We start from the raw sequence: 19,441 nt of genomic DNA on the forward strand, positions 1-19,441 counted from the left end.
GTGAGGACTGAAATAGATAGAAACCCTACTTACTGCTCCAAAGATCTCAGAGAAGAAAGGTTATTGTGCAGTCAGACCTGTTCTGTGAGCTTGACTTGACTGATTTAACTTGAAAACAATAATGCACACAAATAAGAACCTGAACTCCTTCCCCTAGGGTTTCCTGCCCTGATCTCTTGCTTGAAGAGACAAACCACATTTTTCATCTCTCTTAAAACAAATTAGGCCCACATGCCAGCATGACTTAGTGATTATGTAGTAATTACCTTGAATATTTATGCAGGATTTCAGCAGATAGTCTTAGGGTGAGTCATCAGAGGGATTTTATACTTCTGCAAAGTTTGGTCCCTAACTCCTGCTTAAAAACATCATTCAGCTGCTTCTGAAATGGCTTCTGCTTGGCTTGAATTTCATCAACATTTTTGTGCTACCTGCATTATTTTTCTTACTGCAAATGAGAAATTTATGTGCTTTTCAATGCCTGAATAATTCTTCTATTTGCATGGGTTAACACTGTACTCTTTCTGAGAACCACAGACTTTATTTTCGTGTGTTTAAATGTGGATGTTAAATCATGGAAACAAGATTTGAATTAAAACAATGAGTAAAGCAGAGTTAAAAAGGTGCTGGCTTTGCACCACTCTCCATGTTAAGGCACTTTATCTGTCTCTAGTTCACTTCAGTCCTTCTGACATAATTGCTTTCTGTTTATTCTGTTGGGGTTTTTTCCTCTTAAAAGATGAAGACCACATTTATTATCTTCTAAATCCACTTTTTGGTGTTTCTTCAAATGACTAAGCATTTACAGTTTCAGATTATTTAGGTTTTTTTTTTTAATTAAATGTCAGTTTTTCTTATCCACCTCAGCTCTATTCTGATTTATCAGCCAAAGGTCTGGGATGACTTACTTTCCTCGCTGACAATATAAAGGATCCTTTCGTTTTGGCTTGTGACTTCCTCTTGTAGCTTGAAGTGTGTAGAAAAGCTTCTTGCTGGTTTTGTGCAGTGAAAAAGTTCTGTTCCTTTGATTCCACATGCCTCCCCGCCCAAGCCGTACACCCCGCCATCCCCCCACCCCATAATTGGTACATACCTGTTAATCAAATGTATATGCCTGTTTAGCAGCTCTCCAGTGCTGTCACAGGATACTGCTACATTACTGACCATGCCTTTCTTTTTTCCTAAATGAAGTCTTTCTTCAGTCAGGTTTTTGTGACAGAGTTTGCACACGAAGTGTCTAGGGCTAGGTGCCACGTGGCAAGTGCTTTCTCCTCTGGCTGTGCTGAGGAGAGCTCTGCTCTTGAACTCATGCCTGTAGCTGTTTAGCATGAGAAATGGGGATTTCACGTGCTTGATTGCAGCAGCAGAAGCCTAAACTGGCTCCTTCCAAAAGTTGAAAGCATGTGGTCCAGCTCCTGCCCTAGTGATCTAGTCTGTGGCAAGTGTTCAAGGGAACTAACTTTGGCTAATCCTTCTATTTTATTTTTTGACCTGTCTACTCTGTTTTCTTTCGCAGTTTCCTTCATTTTCTCACGTTTTTGTCTTTTCCGTGCTTGCTTTCTGTGTCCTTATATTCCTTCAGCCTCTCTTATTTTCTCTTTTTCCCTCATCCCTTTCAACTATACCCTCTCTTCCTTTCCTTTCTGTTCCCAAACCTGTCTTGTTCTGGTTTTCGTACCCCCACACCTACTCCCTCCCGCCTACTCTGCTGCTGTAGTTGGCCGTTGATTTCTGTCAGGCAGCCCAGCCAAAACTGCAGCTAAAGATGGACTTTTTTCTTTTAAACCAACTGGACTAGTAATAATTGCAGTTTGTCACACATTCTTAGTGGGAAATGTTTTGTGAGTAAATCTTAGTCAATCATAATCTGGCACTGGAATAAGTACCTTGTTTAGTCTAGGGGCACTAAATAAATTGGCTTTCCATCTTTGCTTTCAAGCTGTATTTGAGCCCTGTTGTGTAATTGCCATTTGCATGCCAGAAGGATTGCGTAGGGGTGCTACTCAGATCAAAGTTGCATTCATCTGGGCTTGGGTGTATTAGCTGTAATTAGTAATGTAATTTTAGGAGACAATACCACATTTGTAGGATGAAATAAAACTACAGCGGCACTTCAGCAGAAAAGCAATGTTGATGCAGCCTGTTCCTCTCCCAGTAGCAGAGACTAATTGCAGTGGGAGGTATTTATATTATACACACAAAACACCCTGATGCATTTCCAAACTAGCATGAAATACTAACTGAAACTTAGGTATTTTAATACTGTGGCTCTCATCAAGCAAAAAGAAAGCACTGCGAGGAGAGGGTATTTGCTTTGTGTGTTGTGCAAGGAAATGAGAGGTAAGTGGCCACCAGCCAGAGAGAAAGGCAGGAGAGTTTTGGGGTGGTATTTCAGGTTCCTGTCTGTCTTCTCACTAATTTGTTGCTGCTCTTCCCCTTCCAAGGACAGTCCTTCTTGAACATTTCTCTTGGTGCTAAGGGGGAAAAAAATGCCAAGCCAGCAACCCTTGATTTCACCTGTCCTTTTTTTAAACAAAACTTAAGTGTTACACATTTTGGTAGGCATTTTTTTTTTTCCTTATTTTTTCATATTGGTCTGGTCTCCATCCACTTCTGTCCTTTTCCTTGTCTGACCCGGTGTCTGGCAGGGAAGATGGCAGTAGACCTTGAGGAAACTGCAGTCCCGAGGGTTACAGCCTTTGCAAGGTACAGCTGTGTGTGAAGCCGGTGAGATTATGACTAATTGCAGAGCATGGCAAATCATGGTCAAATTGTGCCTTAAGCTTACAGTGCTGTTTATAAATGCAAAGGTATCCAATAAAAGATGTTTTTTGGATGTGTAGATGTACAATGTGTAGAGGGGCAAGACTGTTTCAAATTTTAGATGTCCTCAGGTACAGATACGGAACAAAGTTTTGGTTTGAGCACTATAGGTCATGCCTGTGCATCCCAAGAACTGAAGTGAACTGTGATGTATGTTTAAGAAACAAAACAGGTTTGAGGGAATCACTCCTGTCAGACTGGTCTGACATGGATGGTTTTATCTGTTGTCTCAAATCTATGTCCACATGATGTGTGGAACTAGCACATAGACAGTAGGCACAGTGCATACCTGTCTGTGATCTTATTACAGCTCCCAGACATACCTGTCAGTATCCCTTCATTGAGGCCCATTAAAGAATTGTAATTCAGGTTGGGAGGCACCTCAGAAGATCATCTGGTCCAAACCCCTGCTCAAAGCAGGGCCAGCTGCATTCAGGCAGCACCGGGCTGTGTCTGGGCAAGTGTGAGCACCCCCAAGGATGGAGTGTCCATACCTTCCCTGAAGGTAGGTCCAACGTTTGACCATCCACATGGTAAAACTTTCCTTCCCCCTTTTTACTGAATTGGAATATCCTTTGTTGTGGCTTATGCTTGCTGCTTCTTTTTGTGCTGCTGTGCACCTCCCAGAAGAGTCTGGCTCCACCTTCTCTATACCTTCCCGTTAGATGCACCCGTTCTAATGGCAGCAAAGAAGGAAGAATAAAAGCAAGGAAGGGAAAAAGGTGAGTGTTGCTTAAACCTGGTAATAGGACACCCTGCTAAAGCAGGGGCAGTACCAATGACTGTGAAAAGCCCTACAGAGAGGTCCAGATCACCCTGGATGCCTCCTATTCTTGTAAAAGACCAGTATGAGAAGGCAGTGGAAATGCCTAGCTTAAAAAGATGTAACTGGGATCACATAGGAAGAGGGAAGGGAAAGTTGTATTGGTTTAATGCTCAAACTAGTTTTAAAAATGGGTATAGTTAGAACAAATACACTTGTGGGCTGGGGTTTTTCTCTCTATTGAATGCACTAAACATCACATAAATATGAAAATATATTGGATTGAATCTGAAATAAAGTATGGAAAAAAGAAAAGGAACTAAGAAAAACTATTATTAAAAATCAGCTTCCTTAACTAGAAAAAGTTACTATTTATTACCTTTTGTAACCAGATGCATTACTGTACCAATGTGAAACTGATTTATTTACAGTGATGTTTTAATCTACTTAATGTTTTGTAATTTATATTTCCAGTTGTAGGTTTTCAATTAAAAAATCTGGTACTTGGCTTTTTAAAAATGTATTGTATCTCACAATCGTCACTTTGTAAGGTTTACTACTCAGTTATAAACATTTTCCTACTGCAATACTCCACTGGTCGTGGAGGTATTTATGTAAGCCAGGCAGTTTGGAACTTGTGCGGGGTCTGCAGTAAAATGCTCAGCCAAATGGTTTGGATAGTAAAAGGAACCTTTCTTTCTTTCTTTCTTTTTTTTTTTTTTTTTTTTTTTTTAAATGGGTAGATCACAATGGTGGCTGAGAAATCTTTGTGGTTCCCTTCTCTCCCATCAGCAACACTCATATCCAGGCTGAATAAATCCTTCAACGGCATTCTTGGCTCGTGGCCGTTTGATGTGGTTCCAGCACTTTCAAACACAGGAGGGATCCAAACTGCTGGAAGTTGAAAAGACTGAAACTCCACCATCGTGGGAGCCCTGAATGGTGGCAGGGTGGCCTGGCAGTGTCTTGCAGAACCAAAGGTGCTTGCACAGCAAGTCCTTTTGCTATCCTGCTCTGCAACATGGGAGCACTTGGAGCATCTTTCCTAGGGATCAGGACTGCTGGAGAGCCCAACAGGATGGTGGCAGGGTGCTGTGGGTGGTGCTACTGCAGCCATCACCCAGTGAGCATTGTGAGCGCAGTGGGACTGACCGTCTGTCCATTGGAGGGTAGCTGCTGGAAGGAATGACAGTGCTACACTTATCCTGGCTCTGGTGACATGAGTGGTCATGTGGAACCAAGCCCTCTGCTTACTGTGCTGTACTAAGGGTCCAGCTGCAACAAGAAGGTGGAGAAATCGAAGGTGACGGCAGAGACTCAGGGCCCCCAGAGCAGGGTCACATCGGCACTGTTGTGCCCATGAGACTCTCTCCTCTGGTGATGTCTTGGGGTTATATGGTTTCTGTGGGTTTTATTGTGGTTTGGGAGTTAGTTCCTAATGTCACTAAGCCTGGCAGTTTGGTAGCCCGACAGAATGGTCTCTCTCTACTCAGAAGCTGCAGCCAAGTAATGGATAGATGGTTAGAGAGGGCAAGGCCAGTGGAGGAGACAGGCAGCCTGGTGGCCATGAGCACCTTTCCTGAACAGAAAGTGATACCTCTGCATGACGCTGGCCATTTGTGAGTCTGGTATCTTCTCCTGTGGCAGAAGATCTTGGGAAGCCCAGCTTGGTGATGCTCCAACATGAATACTATCACCTCTTTCCAAGCCCTAGACTGGTTACTGCACACTCATGTCCTTACAGACCGAGGCTTTCTCTGTGATGGCTGTACAAAAGAAAAGCTGGGCTGAATTTGGGTGCAGAGCTGTTAGGGGCTATAATAACCAATTGGCATTTCAGTGCCAGGGTAAATCAGTGCCTGCTGTCCCTCCTGCCAGCAGCAGTGCTGGCTCCCAGCTCCCAGCATGGCCCCGGCAGGTCTCCTATTAACAGCTGTCTTCGCCTGCTCAGAGCTCCAGTTCCTTCAGACTTTGGCTTTCTCCTTGGCTTGGTCCCCTTTGACTTCAAAATATGGCTTACATTTTTGAGTTTATACTAAGCCAGACTGACAATGCTGGGGATAAGGATACTTTCTGAATAGAGTGACTTAGGAATTAGGCTTTTGTAGAAAATGCTGATTTCTCAAAACCAACTTGATTTCCTCATAAGAATATATATTTATTTAAATAAAACTGTCAAAAGGAAGCTCTTCTTGACACCCAGAAAAAAGAAGCAGACCCTCCCCAAGATGTGGAGAGTGCAAGGATGAGTGTGCAGTGTCAGTTTTTTTGCTGTTCATCCCAGATTATCTTTCTTCATCCTTCATTCCTGCATGGTGGAACTGAAGGAAGTATGTGAGGTTTGCTACTTCCCCTGCTGAACTGTGGTATGGACAGACTTTGTCTTCCCCAGCTAGTGTTCTGTCACCTTTCAAAAGAATAAAATTCATGTTAACAACAAAATTCCCAAGTAAGAAACCTCAAATAATTAGAGGAAACCACCACAGAGGTATACAGTATCCAGCTGAAGACCTTGCTGAAAACTGAACAGATTACGCTTGTTATATGTGGTTAAACTGGGCCATTAATGTTAAAACTGTTCAAAACACAAAATAAATTCTGATTTTCTTCTGTCAGAGCTTGTGGTTCAGTGTTCACACATTCTAGGCTCCACTTAAATGATTTACTGTACAACGTAATGCCTTTCAGCTGTCACTTGCACAAAAAGATCCCTTGAACCATCTGCCAGCAAATGAAGGCAACACTTGTCCAGGGTGGAGTTTGGCCAGGACTGCAAAACCCAACGTGCCAAGATATGCAGAGGCAATCACATAACCCACGGTGACCCACACTTGGTACCCAGAAAAGCAAAGGCCACACAGCTGTGACAGTATCTCTAAAAACACTTCATTTCAAATATACTGAGACATTCACTCTACTGTGGGGCTTTTGCGAGTAGCTGTCCCTGCAAAGGTTTGTATCACAGGCATGCTGATACTCTGTGTCCTTAGGAATCTTTCTCTGTTCCCGATCTTTAAATAGTGTGATTTTTTGAAGTTTTTCTCAGAACTCTGTCATCATAGATTTTGAATATCCCATTTCTCACATAACAACAGGGTGACGAGAAACAGTTGCCATGGGACAGTGAAAAATGTACTTCAGGAGCAAGGAAGAAAATAAAAAAGCCACAGCTGTTCTTAAATTATACATTTCAGGGTTTGACACGGCCTTGAGTTCTTTGCCTCATCACTAGCTAAAGTCAAAACATGCTTCTTATGGACCAAATATCAGTGTGTATGAGCAGTGTGTAGCTGTGACTTCAGCCACTAGTAAGTTTCATCCTCCTCTGCAGTGAAACTGTGGAGAAGCACTCAGGAATGCAATACCTGCGTTAGGGTTTGGCCTTAGTTCTGGGATTATTCACCATTGTATATGTTTAAAGCCAGAATAAACTATTAGACAAAAGCTTAAACTAGGCGATCATAGTGTGAAAGGAACCAGAACCTTGTCTTGCCATTTCTACATGAAGCCTGTAAACTTTTTTAGCTAATAGCGTGTCTTTTAGAAAGTTGTGCTTTTAAGCCTCAGGTGATGAAGAATGTGCTGCAGTCCCAGGTAAAACCTAGCCGTTACTTAATGCACTGCTAATAATGTGTACCCTGGATCCAGTCTGAAATTTCTTTAGTTTCAATTTTTCAGCTACAGTGGGCATTTCTGTAAAAGAGAGTGGGTTCCGCAAGTACCTGAAGGCTGTGGCTGGGACACCTTTTTAAGATCTCCTCCTTCTGCTGAACTGCTGGAGAGATGGTTGAACTCACTCAGCAGAAAACGGCCCTTTTTTTTTTTGGTAAGGATGGTGTGTGGGGTGAAGGAAAGACCTCTTTTCTAGTGGCAGGAATTTGGGCAATTCAGGCAGCTCAGCCAGTCCTCCTGAATTATGTTCAAAGTCTCTCTGAGACATACTTTTCCACGATTCTTAATAGCTCCTGCTGCTTTCTTCTCAATTCTCGTAAATTTTCCAAGATCTCTTTTGAAATATGAATACTGGAAGCAGACTCCTCCTTTTTTTTTTTCTGGAACTAGTGCTACACCTCTTTAATAACAACATCTGGTTGAGATCTTTAATTCTGTCTGTCACAGAAAATTATATCAACATCACTGCGAGGTCCTCTCTTGCCCTTTTCATGTGAGCGATGATTCAGTACTGCCTGAAAGGGAAGGGAGTCACTGTCAGCTCCTCATTGCTGCTCCCCTTTGATGGGTAACTCAGCTGGGAGAGCTCTGCTAAACTGGGAAAATCAGGCAGGATCAAACAGCTCAAGATGCTCCTGAGTCTGGAACAATCTCCAGGGCTTGGCAAACACAGCTGACCCAAGATGGCCTGAAAGTTGAACAGACCCTCACGCATACAGCAGTAATTGCTTCTAGACTCCAAATACCTCCCATACAAGAGCCAAGTTAGGTTCGTGCCATGTGGCTGTGTTTTCAGACCCAAAGCAGTGAGGCAGCTGCACTCCAGTTTCACAACAAAATTATTTGCCTCTAATAAGAACTTCAGATATATGAAATAACAGTGTTGAATCACTGTCTGTTTATAAGAGGAGGAAGCGTGAGTGGAGTGTTACACGACGGGTAGGAAGGTGGCATTAATAATGGATGGGGTTATAATTACTGTAAATCACTTGCAAGGTTTTTGAAAGATTCTCCCCCTCCCCCTTCATTTAAAAAGGACATTCATTGGCATGTCTTTTAGGGACCTTACTTGTTGTGCTGGGTACAATGGACAAAGCATACCTCCCAATTAGCCACTTTTTTCCTTGTGATTATTCCCTTTCTATTTTCTGGGATGCTGAAGGGAACACATACAAAAGGAATAGGTTTTGCTAGGAGAGGGTTTTGCATTTTTCTCTCCATCAAGATGTACTGTCCAGCATATCTTTTTCTTTTATCTTAAACTCTTCCAGAACAACCTTTGTGACGGATCTTAGAGTACTGCAGCATAGTCAGAGCTGTTGCATGAGGATATGTCAAATCCACTTAAAAAGTGAGCAGGAATCGAAATATTTAACTACCCTCATGGCTCTTTTCAGGTGCTTTCTGTACTTGACAGCTCACGCATTTTACTTTGGTGTTTGTGTTACTCATTTGCTTCAGAGAAGACTCCTCTCTTTCAAGCAGAACAGACTTGCCTGACTGATCAAAACTTATTTCAGTCAAAATACTTACCAACAAACTATTTTCTTACTGTCCTCTAAATCCCCAAGAAAACATCGCACCCAATGCATTCTTCTGGCCACATGGTTGCTGCTCCTTTTGCTTGTGGGTGGTCCACAAGGTGTTCAAAAACATCATAGTGCTATTGTACTGTCATGGACAAGGGAAGAGGTAAGCACAGTGTTACGCACTATTGAATGGCTCCTCCAAATATGCCAGAAGTGGGGAATTCTGAACAAATGCAATACTTGCGGTTTTCAGTTACTTTGGGTCTAATTAAGTTTTTGTTTATTTGCTTGTTTATTTGAAGTTACTGAATTTTAACTCAAACCAAAGAAAGGGAGTAGTAGTAGAGGGGAAAAACCTAAATCAAATATTTGATGAAAGGCTGGGAGAGCTGGGGCTGTTTGACCTGGAGAAGAGAAGGCTCTGAGGAGACCTTATTGCAGCCTTTCAGTATAAAAAGTTTACAAGAAAGACAGAGAGGTATTTTTACCAGGTCCTATAGTGACAGGACAAGGCTTCTGGTTTTAAACTGAAAGAGGGTAGGTTTAGATTGCATATAAGGCAGAAAATGGTTACAATGAGGGTAATGAGACACTGGAACAGGTTGCCCAGAGAAGCTGTGGATGCCCCATCCCTGGAAGTGTTCAAGGCCAGGCTGAATGGGGCTTTGAGCAACCTGGTCTAGTGGAAGGTGTCCCTGCCCGTGGCAGGGGCTTGGAACTAGACGGTCTTTAAGCTCCCTTCCAAACCAAACCATTCTGTGATTCTGTGATTCTGTATTACTAAGTCATACATCGTAACGATGTTCAGAAACAGCTGCAGAGACCCGCAGGGCTTGTGGTGATCCCAGTTTCAGCTCCTCGGAGGCAACAAAGATCCATTTGCCTCCAGAGGGTCAGTGCACCCACCTCACCTGGGATTGCTAGCCTTACCCAACACCAGACAGTGGGGATCCTCTGGGCTTGGGGAAGTTCCTACTCCCACTGACCTCAAAGTTACACAGAAATGAATAAAAATACTAAACCCACCTCTCCCTGGAAAACCCTCACACCTCATTGTTAAGTGGATTGGTCGAACTTGTGCCATCTGAAACATGCAGGAGCTCTGGTAATTTTTGGGGTGGAAGAAAGTTTCAAATTAGTTCAGTATTTCAGCTCCATTTCAAACACAGTTGATTCCTTTTAAGAATAAACCTTGGAGGTGGAACTATTGCTACTGAATCGCTGTCTCATGTGTGATAGACAGAGTGAAGCAGTACAGTCGGTACCAAGTTTCTGGTTCAGAAAATACCCTCTTTATTGTGGCTGTAACTGTAAAAGGAGAAAAATCTTTACTCCTTTACACAATAAAGTGGTTTAAAAATTTGACTTGAATTGTGCTGAGCATTCATTTAACTTTGGAACTGTATCCTTAATCCTGCAGATGCAAGTCTACTTGGACTGCAAATAGCTGAAACGTTTTGGAATCACAGCTTCTCTTGAGCACAGACCTTTTCCCTTCTGGTACATTTAGGCACCCTGACAAATATTTAAATGGTTTTAAAGAAAAGCAAGCTTTTGAAGAAGATGTTTCTCTTTGCTTTCTCTTTTTGGGTAATGTGGCCCCATTTGCTGCTGGCTGCGGGCAGCTTCACCTCCTCCTCTGCCCAGGCTGTCCCCAGGTAGCACCAGCAAGACCAGATACTGAAGCCAGCACTACATTTCACAGCTTCTCTGTCAATTTTGGGCACATGTGCCCAGAAGCAGATGATCACCAAGTGTGCCTGACATTTGAGCTTATCCCTATAGACCAGGCTGGAGGAGAGGTCCCTTCTGCAAAGTATGTGCTTAAAGCGCAGACTGGCCTCTCCTCGGTCCCCAGCAAAAGATCCTCCAAGAACACACCAGGAAAGAAAGTGTTATAAAGGACTTGTGAGGATGTCTGTCATATGTATCTGAACTGCTTATGAGCTGTGGCTTGGCCAGACAGGTTATGCGTGCTAAACCCTCTGAAAAATTCACCTTTCCATGGAAAGATTTGTGAACAAGGCTGTTCTTGTGCTCTAATGGGCTATGTGGAAAGGGATTAAAATGCAATTTCTGAAACTAGTATAAATAATAGAATATGTTATTCTAAGCCAAAAATATAGAGTGGGGTTTTTTTTAACTTTAAATTGTGATGGTTCATTTAAATTAATATCGTTTAATGTTGTGCATTTTAGAAAGCCACAGAGGTAAGCAATAAATCTACTCAGATCTGCATGTATGCATTTTCCAAACCCTGCTGTTCTTCTAACCCATTTGTTCTGTGCCCAGTTCAGCTTTGCGTCGTTGTTGAGTGTTGGTAAACTTGCACAGCTGTGCTGGGCAGCCACCTCCAGCCAGGGACTGAGGACCATGCAAGTAGCCATGCTCCAGCAGGAGCTGGGAGCCACGTGCGAGTGACTGGCCTCTAGCTCCTAGCGACCCTGTCAGAAAGCTGCAAGAATAAATAAACAACTGGGATTCATTTCACCTGAGAGGTTTTTTTCAACTAGATGCTTTTTCATTTAAAGCATCACGTGAGTAAATCTTGCTAGCACATTTTAGAGGTGGAGGTGTCACTGGTTCAATCATGATCTTAAGGTTTGGCTATGACCTGGCTAATCATAGCACCTCGTCACCTCACTGAACATGATGTCATATTCACACTGCAAGACCTGTGGGATTTAGTAGGATTTAATCCCTTTTATGGATGAGAGCACTTTCGGCTAATGCCATTTCTTTAGACTTGAGCTGAAATGACTGCAAGACCCAGAGCTGCCCTGAAGCCATGGCTCTGAGCGATGCCTTGACAAGCCTCAGTGCAGTGCCACGGGCAGGGCGGGCACTGGAGGAATCCTGGCATAACTTTAGGTCATTTCAGGCAGCTCCGGCTCTGCCGCTGCCAGATCTCCCTCAGTATCTGCAAGTAGAAATTTTTTCCATAGTGGGCAAACTCAGTAGAACAGGTGATGTAGAGAAATCAGAGGGAGGGAAAGGTAACAAGTCTGTCCAGCAGAAACAAAGCTGCAGTGTTTGAACTAACAGCACTAGGTCTGGCCAAAGCTTTGAGCCTGGTTTTTGGAGTTTGAATCTCACAGGCAGCGAGTCATCTGGAACAGCTCTGATTTTTTTTTTTTCCTTAATATTCTTTGAAATATAGTTGAAGCTGGAAGAAGAACAACTGGACATGCACTCACACCACACGGAGAAAGTGTGTCCAGTCCTGGCAGCCAGTGCTGCCTCCCAGTCAGAAACACCCTGTGAGCATCACCCGGTGTGCACAGTGCTGCTGGCCCGCTGCTACCCCAGCAGCACAGCCACAGCCCTCGCTTTGCAGGCGGTAGTGAAGGTATGCTGCTAACTCATACAGAGCACAAGCAAGAAAAGACCCAAATTATCTCCAGCTCCCAAAGAGACAAGTGAAGAGGCATTAAAAGTAATATATTTGAAATCAAATGACATAATTGAAGTTAAAGGGATGTAATTTTGTCAGTTGCTTAAATTGGGATTTCTGCGATAGAGCTGTAGTGATTTAACATCTTATGGTCTTTTATCAGTTTGACCATCTCATTGCTGCTGCTCACAAATGCAACTTTTGGCATCTCACTCTGGCTAACTACAGACTTTCCAAAGCTGTCATTGAAAAGGCAGTTTCTGTCTGACCTATTGTAGTAGATTGGTATTTTGTCTTCTCTTGTTATGTTTAACTATTTTTTTCATCTATGGCACATGCATTTGGTTTTCCCATACATGTATCCTGTCCAGTGAGAAGGCATGATAAATTCTGTAGTTTATTTTCTAATGGCAAAATTGCTTCCAACTTTCTACTGGACTTCCTCTGAGGAATGAAAGTCTTCCTTTATCATTGCCAGATATCACAGACTTTGACTTAAAACTCCTCTGACATGGGGGACTGCCTCTACACAGGAAACTCCATGCTCACCCTGACATTAAAGGCAAAGTGGTGTAAAATTTGCATGTAGAAAGTTGATGTTATTTAAGAGAAAGAGTTGTGTTACAGTGGGCACTTTGAGGAATATTTTTTCCTTTTGTAACTTTTCCAACTGTATTCTTCTAATGTTTAATGATCTTTCCAAAAATCAGTGGTGAAACTCTGAAAACAAAGCAGCAGCATTTAGTGCCTTTGCAACAAGAAGCAAAATAAGTTACTCCATATAAAAGAATGCACTTGCTATTTTTAAGGAAGCACTTTCTAAGATATTGACAGGAGCAGAAAAAGTTCAGCCAAAATATCTGAGGAATTTAAAGTAAGAAATTTCTGTGCTTTTTACTGTAGCACGTGGCCAATCAGTTAGGCCAATCTTTGCTACAGAAAGAGCAAAAAGCTGGCAAATGTGACATCCATGTTTGTACACAGCTCCTGGGCATCCCTGGAGATACAGAGCAGTTACACGCTTAACCTCAGTCTCATATTGATTTCCTCTTTTCATCACTTTTAAAGGAAAATTCTCAAAAAATGTTTCCTTCCTCAACACCTCCCCTGGGTTTTCATCACCAAAGTGTCTTCCCCTGTGCCTCAGGCTCCCTGTTTTGGGAAAGCACTGATGGAGGGCAGAGGCTGAGCTCTTTTCCTGCCCCACAGACACCTTTGCTGGTCCCAGCGAAGGAAAAAGCCCAGTTCACACCAGCAGCTGGTATTCTGCCACCCAAGGGCCCCATGCCCCAGGCTTCCCCCAGTCCCCTGGCAGGTCAGAGAGGTGCCAAGGGGTCCCACAGGAGACATGAGCCTGAGGGATGGGGGACCACCACTTCAGAGCCCACCGGCCGTAGCTGTTACACATCCGTGCTAAGAAAACTCCTTCTTCAGCAAACCTGAGCTGTTTTGCTGCCATCCCAGAGAAGGACATCAGGCAAGTGGCCAAACCACCTTGTTCAGGCTGTTTCTTGCTATTGCCCTGGGTGTAACGGGGACTGGCCTGGCCCTGCCCCTCCTTTTCCAGCCGCGTTTCTGCCTGCACCGCAGCCGCGGGGCTGCAGCCATGGATGGCGATGGGAGGTTGGTCTCCTGGTGGATCAGTCTTGCTGGGCAGCATCTACAGTCCCACCACACGAAGGATCATGTAAAAATGGATCCTTAGAGATCTGTCCTCCCTCTCTATCTGGCCTAAGCAAGTCTTTTTACTCGGCCTACAGGTCAATTGGACTAAATCAGACCAGCAAAGTCAGATTAACAAACTGGACTTTCTCCTTTGTAACTCAAAACCTCTTACTCATTAAGATTAATTTTATGCCCCAAATTTTGTGTTTGGTTTTGTTTGTTTTGGTTCTTCAATTTATGTCCCAGATAATAAGGTTCCCAGAACAGCAATATAGCAAGAGTCCGTAATTATTGGTTGAAGTGGATATTGTCCTTTGGCACACAGAGAAACCATTTTCATTGCCTCCTAGCCACAGCACACTGCAAACTGTGTGGCCCTTGACTGTTGCAAAAGGCAGCACCCAGCCTTCTACAGTCTGAACACAACATGACACGGGACCATCGCTCTTGAACTGGAAACATCACCAGGGCTGGACTGTAATCTGCTTGGACAGAGGCTCTGAGGAGAATACCCTGGGTACCAGCAGCACCACGAGCAGGGTGAACCAGCTTGGCGTGGCTGGCTGGCCGTGCAGGGCAGGACAGGAGGGCATGGTGGAGGGCAAACACAGGGAAGAGGAACACCCTGGCCCTTGCCGCTATCCCCTCCCATGCAAAGGCAGCAGAAGAAGTTGCTCTTCTGAAATATTTTTAAGAGCTGTGGGGCTAAAAGCATGAGAGGGAAACCAGCTCCACTGTGCCACTGTTTTATGAGGGTGCTCTAGAAAAGCCATCAGGCCAACCCAGCGCTGACAAGACTGCAGCAGGCCACACAGAGCAGTACTCGAAAAACTAAAGCAGCATCTTTATTTTATATATAACTGTCAGTATAAAAAGTTTATTACATATAAGCTATTTTGTTTACAATATATTATATTGCTTCAAGCTGATGCAGAAAGTTCATACATTATAGTTCTACTTTGTTTACAATATATTACGTTGGTTAAATGGCACCACTGCAGGGTACTTTTAATACTCAGTACTTTGCAAAACTCTAAGGCCAAAAATAATATTGAATTGAATTATTCAGTTTTTAAATTAAGCGACTTATTTATTTTTCTTAGGGAAAAGTCTAAATACACAATAGCAAAAATGCAAAGTGCACCTTTCTTTTGTCTTAGGCAAATTAAATCTGTAGTCATTGGAATTATTCAGGTTAGCATCTACAAGGTTTTCTGCTTGAATATTGTTACTTAATTTTTGGAAAACATTTGCAGCTATATAATCAAAAAAGGAAGTTTAAATGTAACTGAAGTATAGTACAAAACACCATCCAAAGCACTGAAAGAAGCCTATATAATCATGCTATAGAAGTATTTATAAAACTTAAAAGGAATAGTAAATATCAGCTCAGTGGTTTATAATGAAGCTAATAAAATTCCAGCTGGTAATCTTAACTGTAATGAACAGCGTTTTAACATTCAATCCATGAGAGGTTAATGAAGGCTATGAACTTTGTGTAACACGAACCGTTTCAGATGTTGGAATTCACCAGATATAATTGGATTCGGGCGGAACATGCCTCTCCTCGGCCCTTTTCGGCAAAGGCACGTGCTGCCTGTGCTTGCTGCCTTCTGGCCTCAGGGCGCTCAGACCGCTGGCTCCGTACCCTGGAAAATTATCCATTTCAAAAGAAAAGAAACTACAGAAGTGGGCTCTCGATCCACAGCTAATATTTCAAGTGGAAACAGTCTCCCACTTTTGAACAAAGGATTTTGCTATGCTTTAGGCAAGTGTTCGCCCCTCTCTGTGCCCCCCAGGATGGGTGAGGTGCTGCCAGATGCAAAGATGGTCTTGCCTCTCCAGGGAGGCCAGGGGACCATCAGCATGCCCAGGCTATCACTCAGCCCTGTGTTCACGCATGCACAGCCCATGCCAGGTGGTAAAAGTCATCCTATCTGCCAGTGACGGGCTCTAAAGAGGGGTGTAAGCATGCCCCCGGGGAGACCCTGCACCAGCTACCTGAGCTTGGCTTTGGTTTATGGCTGAATGCAAAGATAAAGAATAGCAGCAACAATAAACACTTAAGGGGGGTGGGGTGGGGGGCGGGGAAGCAGTCTGAAACAGGCTTAGTGGAGCTGCTTTGTTGTGGAAAATGAAAATGAACAATAAAAATGAAATTCATAGTATGATGTTGTAATTATTTATAGTTTCACTTACCCATCTCATTATTTAAAGTTAATGGAAATGATTCTGAAATTAAAACTGAGTCGAAATGATTCTGAAATTAAAACTGAGTCCCCTGTTCAAGCTTTTTAACCACTTCTTTTTAAGAAAACAGTTTTTCCAAGGAGCCATTCATTTGATGGACTATGAAGCAAGTCTCTCAAATTAACTATACATCTCCTGTCAGCATCAGATGTTTCATTTTAGTTGAAAAGAGAGAATTCAGTGTGTGCACTTGTATGTGTAATTTAAACCCTACATGGGCATTTAAAATGGGGCTGAATTTTACCCAAATGGCCTATTCTCAGTTTCCTTGCTGTATACAAAGAGAGTTTTGCAGTGCTAAACTCAGCAGGACTGTACCCAAACTCCATGTAACGAAGACTGGAAAGCCTTGGAGCTGACAACAATGCATTGACTCCTCATAACAAGCCAGTTATGAGTTTTGGTTTTGTTGTACAGGTAATTACTTCTTTGGGGATGGTCAGCCATGGTACATATTTTTTTTCACTTCCTATCTGAGTCCTTTATAAGAAGAGTATAAAAGGAAGAAAAAGTTCATCTTGAACTTACGAATTGAAGTTCTACTGGTTCATTTCCATGTTCCTTTTTTCTAAACATGACTTATATTAATGGTATTTCTCCTTCAGAGAATGGCATGGATACTTAAACACAGGTCCACTAACTAACAGCACAGAAGTGGACTCCCCAAACCTAATTTCCACAGCAAAATCCATTTCAGTTAGATAATTCTCATTTTTTAATGAAACAACTATATTTATTCTAATACATTTTAATGTGATACAAATCACGAGCATCAACAGCATTTGATAACAATGAACATTCAGTTGATGCTGCAATGTAAAGGTCACATTTCTAACGGCTAATTGGTGGGGTTTAGGGCTGCAAAATTTTTTAACTTTTTTATTATTGAAACTTAAAACACGAAATGTGAATTGTTAGCTAACAGTGATAAACATTAATACCTCATGGGAGGATATACAGAATGTGTCTTGAAAATCTGCTAATACAGCACTTTTGCACACAAAATATAAAATTAAATCTGAAGTTCTTACTGGATATATACAACTGTTTTTCAAATAATTTTACAGTGCTATTAGAAACCCATTGAAATGATCAATTGCTTCAATAGGTGTCAAATGGACCAATTAGCACAACTGAAATTCATTTTGAGGACTTTTAACTTTGCTTTGGGATAATGTATTTTGTAGCCTGTGGAGCACGGGTGGGAAGAGGAGGAGAAAACTCTTAAGTCAGTAAGCATAGATCTTGCACAACTCTTCAAGTTTTCCCCAAAGTTTCTAAAAGACACTGCATTTTTTCTAAGTTTTAATCAGCTTTAAAACCTGGCCGAGTTTTATTTCTAAAAATTCCTACCCAACATTTTAATGCTAGCTGACATTATTGAGAAGTACTGAAAGATTTTAGATCCCTTCCACACTATGAGTGGAAGACACACAAGGTCATCTAAAAGTCTGGTTGATACCAGACTCTGGAACTTCTAACACAACGGTGATCTTGGCAAAACACTTTCAAATGATTCTGAGGGTTTTTTAAGTAGTTAAAATTATGGAGTATTGAAAATCTTTGGGTTATGGTTTGAATTAAAGGGAAAATGGAGTGCAGTATCATTAATTATGCTGGAAAGGCTCCTGAAGCAGCCATTTCTGTGTAGCATCGGATGTGTAAGACCCCCAGCACGGACTCTTGAGGTTTGTTTCTCACTTACTTTTATTGCAGTGTCTCCCGTGCCAGCCTTCTTTGCACTGGCATTTGTTGGGCTCAACACAGGTGCCGTACAGGCCACAGCCAGGTTCGCAGACAGCTGTAAGAGAGTGAGCACGTACGCCTGACTTTCGGCATTTCATCCAGAGACAGAGTTATATATTTGCTCTTCCTGCTGTTCCTCACAATGGGTTGGTCCTGGCATGGGCTGGGGCCCTCACAGTAAATCTGTGCCTTTGCACTGAGTATGTGCAGAGCCTCAGAACAGTTCACCCCCTCGTCACCTGCAAGGTCTGGCTCTGTCACTGGCAGAGAGCAGCAGAGCTGAGCATCCTCCTAAACCAGCAGGCGAAGGAGAGTAGCCCCCAGCACCCCTCTCACAAAGTGCTCCCATTGGATTTTAACTTTGCAATGTATTGACATTTTATTAAGCATTTCTCTATTACTAAACTGCTATTACTGAGGTGATACATTGCTGTTTTATAGAAACTCAGAGTACAGAGGAGACTGCGAGGAGGCTTTTGTAAAAAGACATTTCTGGTTTCATAATTCCCTTAAGTCTGGTGTATGCTGTATGTCCAGTAAGTAAATTAACCTGAAGAACTTTGACAACAAACAATTCATGCTCACATTATGTAAAAACATACTGTACAGCCAGCTTGATGCTCCTACAACAAGGACCGATGGAGTGGCTTTGGTACTTACGTTTTGAACACAGGTCTCCCTGGTAGCCTTTGGAGCACTTGCATTTATTCTTACCAGTACATTTGCCTCCATTTCGACAGGGCTGATGGCATTTACCTAGAAATTGAAAACATGAAAACAATTGTCTTAGTCCCCTGCACCTATTGGAGACAAGTGTCTGAGAAGCCTGCCTTGTACCCCAAAAAAGCCTTGGATCCTGGTGTAAGAGTGCACACTATGGATCCATCAGGAAGACTCTGCTGCAAGTCTGTGCTTCCAATTTATGTGTGTTCTTATGCTTTGAAAATGCAGCAATAATTGGGCATGGCCAAAGCCCATGTGTCCATACAGTTTCTGTCTCAATTTGTGCCACTCAGACTCCACAGAGTCCTGCCTGCAACCGGTCAGTATTGCCTCCTGCTCTCCTTGCCCTTCATTGAGACAGCACTTAGTGTTTGCAAGTGGGATCCATACCCAGGGGGCACAAACAGAAGCAAATCTGGTGGTGTCCCAGAGAGATTTTAAGCAACAGGATGCTCAGGCACTGACAGGCACAGCTGCTACTTGCAGACAATAAATAGATTGACTGGGCCAGTTGGCTTGTAACAAAAGGCTGTGGAGCACCATGGTGGTGTGGATGGTGCAACAAGGGCTGTTCCACACCACAGCTCAGAAACCAAAGGCACATTAAAAAAGCATGCCCCTCTTTCCTGTTTGCAAAGAACAGAGCATCTTTGGTAACAGTAATTAGAACTGACAGATCTTTGTCAAGGCTTTTGGTCTGGAAATCGCTTTCCCTCACATTCACACGTTGCCAAAGGAAGAGTCTGGGTCTGCCGGCACGGTTGGAGGAAGGTCTGTTTGGCCCTGGCTCACCTGGGGCGACATCAACCAACCATCCAGGTTGGTGGAGGAGATCCACACCCAAGCTCCTGCTGGGCCTGACCCGCACCGAGGGCA

At 42.9% G+C, this 19,441-nt stretch overlaps 1 protein-coding gene across 1 annotated transcript in view; it reads right to left on the minus strand.

The window, feature by feature from the left end:
• Nucleotides 1–4,290: 4,290 nt before the first annotated feature.
• Nucleotides 4,291–19,441, minus strand: part of WIF1 (WNT inhibitory factor 1) — a 52,969-nt gene continuing 37,818 nt past the window's right edge. Inside the window, exons 8-10 of the mRNA XM_080390784.1 lie at nucleotides 18,503–18,598; nucleotides 17,802–17,897; nucleotides 4,291–15,495 (exon numbers count right to left, since the gene is read on the minus strand). Of these exons, the coding sequence (XP_080246910.1) occupies nucleotides 15,374–15,495; nucleotides 17,802–17,897; nucleotides 18,503–18,598 (314 nt within the window). The 3' untranslated portion in view covers nucleotides 4,291–15,373. The remainder of the gene's footprint in view (nucleotides 15,496–17,801; nucleotides 17,898–18,502; nucleotides 18,599–19,441) is intronic.

The sequence above is a fragment of the Falco punctatus genome, assembly GCF_963210335.1.
Source record: "Falco punctatus genome assembly, chromosome: 6".
NCBI classification, from domain to species: Eukaryota; Metazoa; Chordata; class Aves; order Falconiformes; family Falconidae; genus Falco; species Falco punctatus.